The following is a 12,270-nucleotide window of genomic DNA, read 5'->3' on the forward strand; positions in this document are numbered from 1 at the left end:
CATGTTCAGAAGAGGGCAACCAGGGTGGTGAGAGGGTTGGAGTCCAAGTCTTACGAGGAAAGGCTGAAAGAGTTGGGTATGTTTTGCCTGGGGAAAAGGCAGCTTAGAGGGGACATGATTGCAGTCTTCAAATATCTGAAGGGCTGTCATGTAGAAGATGGAGCAGATCTATTCTCTCTTGCTTCGGATTGCAAGACTAGATCTAATGGGTGGAAATTACAAGGGAGTCATTACTGGCTAAATATCAGGAGAAACTTCCTAACTGTAAGAGTGGATCAGCAGTGGAACAGACTGCCTCGGGAGGTGGTGGATGCTCCTTTGCTGGATGTTTTTAAGCGGAAGCGGGACCACCATCTTTCAGGTATATTGTAGGGCTATCTTTTGGCTACACTCCTGCAGAGTGCAGTGGGTTGGACTAGATGACCTGCAAGGTCCCTTCCAACTCTAACATTCTATTAGTCTATCTCGCCATGCACAGCTGCTTCTCCAAAGAGGCACAGCAGAAGGTCTTCTTCTTCGAAGAGTCCTCAAATTAATTCAGTTGCTGACTTTCTTCTTTTAACACTGTATTGTATGGGCACCTTTAAAGACCTGTTTTTAACTAAGAAGTTTAAGTCCAAAACATATGTACATTTTGACAGACATGCAATTGAAAGGGAAACTATTCAATAGGTGTCTTGTGCATTTGAAATTTGGGTATAATTAACAAGCATGGGACGCAGCTAGAACGCATGTGCTGATGGATTCATGACAGATCTAGCAAGACAGAGAAAACCCCAAGCCAGGAAGTCACATCTAGCATTCCAGAAATCATTGTATTCCAGTCTCTGCAACTGGAATATAACACCTACACTAGCTAGAATATATACTGGGTTTGAAAATATTTTGCTGCTTTCTATCCTGTCAAAAACATTAATTATGGTCACAAACTACACAGCAGAACTGATGCCATGTAGCTCTTGAGGAATACATAGTCCCTGGTTAAATCCTCACTTCTACCATATATTCGGTGGCTTTTGGAAAACCATTGCCCTTGCTTCCCATTGGTTATAAAAAGATAGACATACTGGGCAACTTTAAAAGAATAATATAAGAACTATTGAAACACATGTGAAGCACTGCAGACCTTTGGCAATGTGCTTTTGGCCAGCCCATGGCATTTTAATGCCTAAAGTAGAAAATGCAAATAGCTCCTTCCCCAGACACCAATTAAAATATGGCCATAATCTACAAGGAAGTCTTCATTTGCTTATTAATTCAATTTATAGACCGCCCTCCCTTACACGTAATCTACATTTCAGTAGATTACAGTCAAATCAATAAACAGTTAAAATTGCAAAAAAAATCCAATAGCTATTACAAGATGGCACTTAAAACCAATTCCTATCCTTACCCCATAAGTAAGGGCAAAAGGAGAAGAACAGGGAGAGGCCAGGCACAGTGGAAACTGTTGCTGTCCTCAACCATAGGCCTGGCAGAACATTTCTGTTTTACAGGCCCTGTGGAATTGTGCCAAGTCCTGCAGAGCATGGATGTCATTTGGCAGAGAGTCCCACTAGGACGGTGCCAGGGCCTTTTCTGGTCGAGGACAGCCAGATGTCGTTTGGGCCAGGGATCACCAGAAGGTTCTTCTCTCCAGAGCGAAATGCTCTTCTGGGGGTATACCAGGAAAGGCAGTCCCATAGATATGTTGGTCCCAGACTGGTTAGGGCCTTAAAGGTTAGTACTAGAACCTTGAACCTGATCTGGTATTCAACTTGGAGCCAGTGCAGCTGGCGGTGCGCCAGTTGGATATGTGCTGTCAGTGGGGTTCCCATGAGAACCCGCACCACTGCATTCTGGACCAGTTGTAGTTGCTGGGTCAGTCTCAACAGTAGCCCTGTGTAGAATGAGTTACAGTAGTCTAGCCTGGAGGTGAGATTTGCATGGATTACTGTGGCAAGGTTGGAGTGTGCCAGGAAGGGGGCCACTTGCCTGACTTGGTGGAGTTGGAGAAATGTTTGTGATCTGGGCCTCCATTACTAAGGAGGCATCCAGAAGCACACCCAGGCTCCCGGCAGTTGGCACCAGAGTTAGAGGTATATCGTCAAGAGCTGGGAGCTGGCACTCGAACCCTGAATTCCCCCTTTGTCCAGCCACAGAACCTTCGTCTTTGATGGATTCAGTCTCAGCCAGCTGTTTCAACCATCCAGCCACAGCCTTCAACCCTTCAGTCAAAAAATCTGAGGCAGTGTGCATCTATCCATCAACAAATACAGCTGGGTGTTATCTGCATATTGGTGGCATAAACCTCATTGAAATGAATGGGAGCTGTGGAATATGGATCATACTTTATGAGTCATCTGTCTGCCCTTCCCCACACAATACCCCATGTGAAGACAGTCATACCTCCATCTGCAAAGGGTGGACTGTTTCTCACTGCCTCTCATCTACTGACCAATATCCTGTCTCCACAGCAGTATATTTTGACCCACTGTTTATGTGGGGGCAACATTTCAACTTTAACCTCCTTCAAGGTATCTGGCAAGTTTATTTGGTGCCTTTAAAAAACAACACCACTTTTTACAAAAGCTCCTAACCAATGAGCCCTGCATCAAGATGGTTTAGTTGCTCTCAAGGTTAACTGAGTTTGGATGCTTGTACACAGAAGATAGCAGGTTCACTCCTCAAGTCCATCTACACTTGTCTGCCGCCCATACTAAAAAAATCAAAAGCTTATTGCTTGAGGCAGCCGATGCTATTATTACTGAGAGGACCAGTATAATATAAAGTGTGAAGGCACAAAGCCAGGCAAAGCTCACTACTATTGAAATGAATATTGAAGATTTTTGTTCTGTTTGTTGTAATTCCAATATTACTCTCCTCCCTGATTTTTGGTATTATGTCTGTTTGTATGTTTTCATGCTGGATGTTTGCTACCTTGGGTGGAAAGGTGGCATAGAAATGTTTTAAATAAATAAACATAGTACAGTGCAAATCCTATTTCAGAAATGGGAAAAAGAAAACAACCAGACTGCATAGCTCTCTCCTTTGGAACAGAAGCTGAACTTTGCAGCTTATCCTACCCCTGGGATGGCTGGTGTCTTGGAAACAGACAGTCTGATGGATAGGCACACTGAAATCCAAGCTAATGGAGCCTTGACTGGGAAATCAAAATTGCAGCAGCTCTTTTATTGAATGATTTATTTCTGCTCTTTCCCTGTTGACTAGGAAAATTTCCAGACATGGGTTTGATATCACCACTTTCTCTCCTACCACCCAGCAAGCCTCATCCAGTCAGTTCAGTATCCCTAGCAACACTCCAGTGCAAAGACGTCACACTGTTTCCAAGACAACAGTTCCCAGTGCAATGATGTCATGGCATTGCCATAGAGACACTCCACGGAAAAGCAAGGGGAAAATACTCTAAAGGAAACAGGGAAGAGATGGAATAGGTAAATGTTACCTTTGAGAGAAAAGCAAAATGTATTAACTGCTCAAAGTCTGTAATAAAGTGAATTATCACACAAAACTTACAGAAAGAATATGCCTCCACAAAGGTGCACAATTTGCTTTGATATAAGTATGCAAATTCTATTTCTACACTTAGCAATGGTATTTTGGAAGACTTTTTTGCAACACATCCACACTTCTGCCAAGGTTCCTAATTAAATTAAATTAAATTAAATATAGTGCAGGCTTTGATCATCATTGTTAAAATATATAATTCTCAACATTGCCAAATATGTGGATACTTAAAATCCAATGATTAGACCCATAAACAGACAAGGCAGATCTTTCAACAAACCTGTAAAAAGCCTCAAGTTTGCAGAGAAATCTTAAAAATACACTGTGAGTTAAAAAAACACAATGGAAGCAGCAGCACCTGTAGCTTTAAGAAATGAATGCCCTCTACAGTGCCCATTATGAGGGTAGTTAGGCAATCACAACATTGCCAGCCTTCAGGCCTTGGTCTCTGTCAGTAAAAGGCAAGGGGAGGGGGGCAGAGCCATTTCCAGGGCTGTTTATTCTTTGAGGAATGACTCATCGGGGCCAGGCCTGGAAGCAACCACGGACAACTTGATACCATACAACTGGCATGACTCACTCAGGCCTTGCTGTTTTCTATTATTCAACAGCAGCCACCCCATAAAAGTCAGTATGGTGTACAGGTTAGTTTCATATTAGAATCTGGAAGGCCCAGGTTTAAATCCCCACTCTGTCACTGATGGTCATTGTGACTTTGAACCAGTCACATACACTCAGCCTAACCTACCTCATGGGGTTTGTGTAAGAATAAAATGGAAGATTAAAGAATGATGTAGGCTGCTTTGGGTCCCCACTGGGGAGAAGGGTAGGCATAAATGAAGTAAATAAAACAGTAAATTTGGCTGAAGGTATCAAAAGGTATGTTTGGTTAGTTGCAGTTAAGGATATGGGGGCTGCCAAGAGGAAATACTGTGGGGAAGGGAAATAACTTTTCCCAGAGAGAGGCTGCTGAGTCAGGGAAGGAGAAAAATCTGGACAGATATGTTTGCTGATAGGTGGGAATGAAAGAAGGAAGCAGGAAAAGGGGAGATGCTATAGGTGCTTTCACAAGGAAGAGGAAAATGACATGCCTCTTGCAAGTCTTTGTGGGTCCCCCACTTGTTACATCTCACAGGAAAGTAGCCAACCTTTTTGTAAATGAGAAAAGCAGCAATAAGACATTTTACAAATTATAATACCAGATAACTTCCCTGAACAAATGGTCAAAAGAGACAGTTTACATTCTAGGGCAACCTAACAGTACAAGATTTAGTGTTGAAGACAGTAGCCTGAGGTTTTTTAATATTAGTTACCAACCCAAACATCTTAGCCAACTACAGTAAAGCCACAATCCCTCTACAGTGGCCATTATGAGGGTAGGCAGAATATAGCCTGTCTAGATAGCAAGATCCAGTTCTTACCAGCCTCTTCTCTGAACTTCTATCTTGGCTTAACTCCTGACCCCCTCTTAATTTCCATTTTGCCTCACTAACCTGCAAAAGAGCACCTTGAAGAATATCTGATGCAGACAGACATTTCAGCACAGTGCTCCAAGGTACCTTTTACATGAATACCTCCATGAAATAACCTTGACCACTTGCATGGATTTTTCAGTTATTTTCATTCCAGCTTATGTAGTACATGCTCACCATAGGGTTGAAAAACTGCATTTGAGCATGAATCTCTTCATGTTGTGTTCATCATGGGTATAATTCATAACTAGTAAAATGAACAGGGAGTTTTGCTCTTGAATATGGATTGAAGCAATGAATCCTGATCAAAAGCCCTGCCTATGCAGAGTGGCTTCATTGTCACCTATGGAATCCACAAAGGTATTGATATCTCTGTGTCCTAAACCAGCAGCACTGGTTTTTAGACATATGCAAGGATCTTCTTTGTTGGATGTGGCAAGAAATTTTCCAAATAAGCTGTGTCAGTACTTACCACTGTTCTCTTCTGTAATTACTCTCAAAATTGAGTGAATATGGAAATTGCTCTATTTAGCTAGGGAATAAAGCAATTATTTAATGGCTTGTCAGACCTTGGTAAAGGCTATGCTTTCTGTCTGAAAAGGTGTTTTTCCCCAGGGAGTTCATTAAGAGAGCAGAAAACAGAAAGCAAATTTAATCAGCTACATCCTTTCTTAATCTGACCATAGATCCATCAGCCTAAAAATCATGAGTTGTAGCAGCTCATGAGCAGAACAAGGAGACCTTAAGTCAAAGATCATATGTTTGGGCTTTATCAACTGGCTGCTGAACTGCTATAACAGCTATGCTTTATTGTAGACAAATCACTTCTAAATGGACAGCCAGTAATTATGCACTATTTTATTTCAAACTTTAAAGTACAGGAGGATCATGCTAACCACTTCACACACATAGTCTACCAGTGCATGCCTACTAACCCAGAGATACAGGCTGGTACTCTGCAGATGCTTGCCCTGTGTACATGTGGAAATAAAAGCAAGAATGAAAGCTACAGTCAGCAAGGGCTCATGTGTATCCTCAAAAAGACCACTTGAATATACCAGGATGAAAAAGACAGATCGGTTCTGCCAGATGTGCAGTCCTTGCAACTATACTGAAAGTGCTTGGCTGCATTTTGCCAGATTTTTGGGCAGTCTGGCAAGATTTTTGACCAAAGAGGACAAGAATGTACATGACAAAGCTGCCAGGAACTGTCTTCAGAAAAGGAGAATGTGCATGACAAAGTTGTCAGGAACTGTCTTCATATCACCCTTTCTCTCTCTCAGGACAAAGACAACATTACAAGAATCCACCCCTTATCTGTTGCACTATCACAAGAAAATAAAAATGTGTCTGGGCTAAAACAGCCAGGATAGCAGGAAGAGAGTGTGGTTCTACCCACCCAGCAAATGATAAGCCGCCCTTATACTCTGTAAGCCGCCCTGAGCCTGCCTAGCAGGGAGGGCAGAATACAAATTAAACAAACAAACAAATAATAAATAAGTGAATCTGTTTAGTATTGGCTGGTCAGTGATTGGTCTATGGGCCCACAGGACAGAGGACAAATTTGTGTCTTTAACAAGCAGAGAACTTAGTCAGGCATCTGTTGCAACTAAAGCAACAAATTCATTGTCTCACTGTCAGAACCCAACCAACAATAAGGCGTGGCCTCTAGTTCCTTAAAGGTTTATTTAAGTCACTTGATTATACACCTTGCCAGCATCATTTTCTTTAGTAAATAATACAGGACATCTTACAGCCAATATCCCCAAAGCAGCAGTTTATTTTTGTTTAATTCCAACACACTTAATTTAGAATTCTGGTCTCTCATCATCATCCATCTTAATATGGGCTTACATTGACACAGAGCTGTCAGAATACACAGGCAACTGAGCAGCCAAAGAATTTACCAAAACAAAATGTCATGATTTTTCAAACTTGCAAAAAAAAAGTTACAAATATCAAAACCTCCCAAGATGCATTGCCTGAAACCAAAGTCCGTGAACATTATGAGGCAAACACAGATTACAGAACACCACCACTTTAAAACTGATGAAGACAAAATCAGTTCACACCTTCTTATGATAGCTTCCACTGGCTGACGGGATCAGCATATTCTTCATTTGTTTTGAATGTACAAGGCATACTGCTGAATACACACACACAATCTGCTCCTTCCAAACAGAAAATTGAATCGTTTAGATTTCTGATCAATTCCCCACACTTTTCATTATGGCAACCAATATATTATGAATCAAATGAAACTAAAATGCCTCATTTTCCTTCTACACAATCAATATGCCACTATAGTTAAATGGGGCTGATACACCTTTCAGTCCAGCAATGCACATGAAGAGCTGTCTGATGCGGCATCTGGCAGACCTCATAGCTGTGCCAACAATACAGATATGCTTAGCACTAGATACATAGTGTGATTGTGGCAAGGAAGTATTGGTGATGGGGGTTTGATGGTAAGCTGTGATGGGGAAAATCTCTTCAGTTGTTGCCCTCCCCTGCTTCCTCATCCTGCTGGTCGCTCGTCCAGAGAGTGAGGTTGTCTCGAAGTAGCTGCATGATAAGAGTGGAGTCCTTGTAGGAATCCTCATTGAGTGTATCCAGCTCTGCTATGGCATCATCAAAGGCTTGTTTGGCTAGAAGGCAGGCCTGCTCAGGGGCATTCTGGATTTCATAGTAGAACACTGAGAAGTTGAGTGCCAGCCCCAGCCGGATTGGGTGTGTGGGCTGCATGTGCTCTTTGCTGATCTCAAAGGCTTCTTTGTAGGCAGCTTCTGATGCTTCCACAACACTGTTCTTCTTTTCACCTGTAGCAACTTCTGCTAAATAGCGGTAGTAATCACCTTTCATTTTCAGGTAAAAGACCTTGCTCTCATATTGAATGTCACTGCAGTTCTTGATCAAGAACTTATCTAGGAGAGCCAAAACATCATTGCACACGGTCTCCAGCTCTTTTTCAATCTTCTCCCTGTATGCTTTAACCTTTTCCAGCTTCTTTTCATTCCCATCAGTCATGGTTTTCTGTTCTATGCTGCTGATGACTCGCCAGGAAGATCTCCTGGCACCAACAACATTCTTGTAGGCTACAGAAAGCAGGTTTCTGTCTTCATTTGAAAGGGGTTCATTCAATTCAGTCACCTGCAAATGCACACAAAGACTTTGAGACAATCTGGTTTCAGGGACAATTAAGATCTTCTCAAAAACAAACAAGAAACCACAAAATAAACCTCATACACACATGTTTCGTCCATGTCTTCTTAAAATGCAAGAAGGAAAACCTTACCTACGCTGCATTAAGAAAATTAGGGGACAATAGAGAAAGATGGATGAAATAGCGGTGTAAAAGAGTCACTGCCCTGGCACAAAGGCTATTAGTCAATGAATATGGTATACTTTTACAGCATCAAAATATCACTGTCAAAACAAACAAATATATATGGTTGGAAAAAATCCCATGCATTAAATTGTGGTGCATGTGCCTAAGAACTGACTTCTTATCCTTACACAAGTTTGGCAATTAAAAATGTAATCCTGGCACCCAGAACTTGGAAGCAGTTCAGTCCCTGCTGTTTTATGTTCCATACTGTACAGAACAGCAACTGTACTCTTTAAATGGGCCTCAACTGGACTAAAATGAAATGAGGAAACACCCAATTAGATCTGCATTATACCGATTATACTGCCCCTTACTTCAGGGTCAAGTAGAACATAACCATGTTTGACAGATCAACAACTGCTGGCTTCACAGTGTTGTGCAATCCTATTACAGATATATTTATCATTGCATCACAGAGACAAAAACACAGACAGAATCAGTAGGAGAACCAGTAGCTACAGCTCTCACTTCTGGTCCTCAATTTCTCCCCCCTCCCTCTCTGCATTTAGAACTGATGCTCAAGGCTGCCATGCACAGTGACTTGCTTTTAGCTCATTTGAAGAGAGCAGGGTTAAGCACACACAAAGCACAAATTAAGAGCCTGTGTAAATTATTAAAATCAATGCAGTTGTAGAATGTGATCTTTAAGTAAGTCACAAGATGAAATCTTTTCATTTTTCAAATTTAATCTCTGAGGTAGGACTTCTTTAAAAAACCTTTAGGCTAAAAACAGTGGCAAGTAAAAGGCATATATTGAAATCTGTGGTCAGTTTAGCAACGCACATTGAGAAAGATGTTGATTACCATCTCATTGAGTATGTCGCTGATGTAATAAAGTTCTTGTCAAATCATCCTTTTCCACTTTATTTGTGCTTTGTAGACTGGACTTTTGGGGCTTATCTCAAGGGCTATTGTGAACATCTCTGACAGACACATCTCAATATAGTTTGGAAAACAACATTAGACAAATATTAACAGAACTAGCTTTAAAAAATAATATGGTAGGGGCAATCTTGTTTTGTAAAACTGGCATATGAATTTGAAGTGGCACAGGCAGGTCATGTCAGTTTATGGCTTATGGGATGCAGTAGGTATTTGACTGGCTCTGGCTGGAAAGAATCCTGGATTCCGTTTTTAAGAAATCAGATCCCGCAATCCTGAAATTTGCCTTCAGGCATCCAAATGCCCACTCACCAGCTTGCCAAGAGAAAGTGCCCCCAGACCCTCTGGTGAGCAGGGCAACCAGCAGGAACACATATTCCCTTCTTGAAAGCTTTTGAGCAGCAGTAAGGAAGACAGGAGTCTATCACCATTTCCTACCTCTTCCAAATCTCAGTGAGAGTTTGACACAGGCAAGGCCTACTCCGGTTTGCACGGCAGTATGGAAGATATAGGAAGACACCAGACGTTTCATTTTAAATACAAGATAAATTGGTCATTAGATGCCTCAGCTCATCTAACAAGGTTCAAGTATTAACTCTATAATAGTATTATGAATACATGTAATAGCCACTCAACTTGAAATTGTAAGTTACAAATCCAAAGTGTAATGGCTCCTTCCCATAACAGTGACTCGAGGTTCAGAAGAAATATAATATAGATGTATGTATTTTAATACTGTGATTCTGGTAGTTTTCCACATGCAGAGTTTAAACCAGGGGTGTCAAACAGGCTGCCCAGGGGCCACATCAGTCCCACGGAGGGCTTCTATCAGGCCCGCAGTGGAACTGGCTGTCTTCTGCTGCTTCTTCCAGTTCGGCTGCTGCTGTGTCATCGTAGGTTTGCAACTTACAGATACACACCTGAACAGCATACTCAAGATTGCAACAGCACAGACATTTTGATACAATAATTCAGAACACGAGATATCAGTTATCAGACACTGTTAAATAAGCATAATACCGGAAGATTGCTAATGTTTTAAGCATGTTTTTATTTTAAGTAAAAAAAAAAAAAACCCTTTGTGTTTGTGACCTTTATAAAGTTTATATCTCCGCTACCTGGCATTACATTTTATGACACACATGGCCCAGCCCAGCAAGGTCTCATTTATGTCAGATCTGGCCCTCATAACACATGAGTTCGACACCCCTGGTTTAAACTCTTACTCTTCTTATAGTTGTGAATGGCATTCTGCTGACCATAAGCGATTTGAAGAGGAACACACTACACCCATTCCTCACTTAGAAACAGTTATTGATTTGGACCTCACCCTGACAGAAACACTTAGCTGTATCACCAAGCATATTCACCTCTACTGGAATGTCTTGGTACAAATCACCCCCCCCCTAAAAAAAACACACACACCCAAACCCAGGAGCCACACACTGGAAGAAACCAGCTGACTCTGCTGGAGGAATGAATGCCTTTGTACCGAACGTTTCCTGTCCTCTGTATTAACATCCCCCAGTCTAGCACGGCTCAGATTCTGCACACGAGTCCTCCCCATTCATTTAAAACCATCTGGCGTGTGCGAGTCTGCCTCCAATCCCCGCAAACTGGATGCCACTCGAGTCCACCGCCTCGCCCTGCTCATTTTCCAACACACAGGCGGGCATCACCCGACACGGCTTGGAGGCGGCCAACATCAGCGACAGGATGGGAGGCAGGAAAAGAGAAATGGGCTGCCGTGAAGCGGGACCCGCGGAGGCCTACATCCACCGTCCGGGCTGAAAGACCACCCAGGAGGCAGCCCTCACCTGAAAAGCCACAGCGGCCCCCTCAGAGACCGGGAGGGGGGGGCGGCGCAGACGTGCCAGGGCGTTGGCGCCATCGCGGCCAAGCGGAGGCTGCGACGGCGGGGCCCGTGGGGGGCGCCGTGCCTACCCTGAGGAGGACCCCCCCACACCGCCTCCTCCCCCGCCACTCACCGCTTTCATGGCCGCGGCCATGTCGTCGTATCTCTCCGCCTGCTCGGCCAGGCGGGCTCGCTGCAGCAGCTGCTCCCGGTCGCTCATGGCTGCCGCCTCCGTCGTGGCGCTGGCAGGTCGGGCGGGCGAATGAACAGAGCCTCTCGGCACCCTCCCTCGAGTCCTCGCAGGGCCAAGGGGAGCTGCGCCTCAACGGCGGCACCCTCCTACCTCAGGCCGGCCACCGAGCGCGCGAGCGGAATCAGCGAGAGCGCGCCGCTGTTCCTTCTCGCATGCGCAAACGCGCCTCTTACAGCACTGACCAGGACCGGGCAGCGGTGGAGGCGCTTCGAGGGGAGTGAGCATGCGCGCGAGCTCCCTGCGACCGTTGGCGGCCGCTCCCGCCAAAGTTCTCAAGAAGACCGGGAAGGGAGGAGGGGGGAGACTATAGTCAGATCACAGCGACTCGCGTTCAGCCGTCCGCTAGTGTCCTTTTACTCCAGGATGCGCATGCGCACTGTGAGAACAACGAGCGAGTGGAGGGGGCACAGTGAGTGACGCGAGGGCCGCCGGACCTCCGTTCTATTTCTAGGTGACGTCAGCTACTATAAATAGATCCTGCGCTGTAGCGAAGGACTGGGCGCTGCCAGTCAGCGCACGCGTGGTAGAAGTGCTGCATTGCCAAGGGCGGTGGTGCGCGCGTGCGCAGAACGGCATTGCAGAGAGGGGGTGGTGCATGGGATAGGGTGATGTGCATTTTGTTGAGAGGAGCTTGTTTAGTTTTAGTGGGTCTTACACCTTGATAAATGGGTTGGAGTTGCCTTGGTTTCCCTCGCTGGGAGTAAGCCCCACCGTGTAAACTGGACCTTGCTTATAAATATGTTCAGGATTGCGTTGCAGCACTAATAATTACTGGAAGCTGGCACAGTGAAAGGCAGGCAGGCTCTCATAGGGCACCATCATGCATTGGGGGTCCTGGTAAAAGGTGTACACCTGGCACCTAGAACAAATGTCCTGTTCCTTTAATAGAGGCTTAATGTGTGGTAATGTGCTG

At 44.1% G+C, this 12,270-nt stretch overlaps 1 protein-coding gene across 1 annotated transcript; it reads right to left on the reverse strand.

The window, feature by feature from the left end:
* Positions 1-6,741: 6,741 nt before the first annotated feature.
* Positions 6,742-11,770, reverse strand: YWHAH (tyrosine 3-monooxygenase/tryptophan 5-monooxygenase activation protein, eta). The gene is made up of 2 exons (XM_015416725.1): positions 11,238-11,770; positions 6,742-8,129 (listed from the first exon to the last, which is right to left on the reverse strand). Exons 1-2 carry the CDS (start codon positions 11,322-11,324, stop codon positions 7,473-7,475), a joined length of 744 nt encoding a protein of 247 aa, XP_015272211.1. The 5' UTR covers positions 11,325-11,770; the 3' UTR covers positions 6,742-7,472.
* Between the last annotated feature and the right edge of the window lie 500 nt (positions 11,771-12,270).

The sequence above is a fragment of the Gekko japonicus genome, unplaced genomic scaffold (genome assembly GCF_001447785.1).
Source record: "Gekko japonicus isolate JY-2015 unplaced genomic scaffold, Gekko_japonicus_V1.1 scaffold16, whole genome shotgun sequence".
Classification (NCBI taxonomy): Eukaryota; Metazoa; Chordata; class Lepidosauria; order Squamata; family Gekkonidae; genus Gekko; species Gekko japonicus.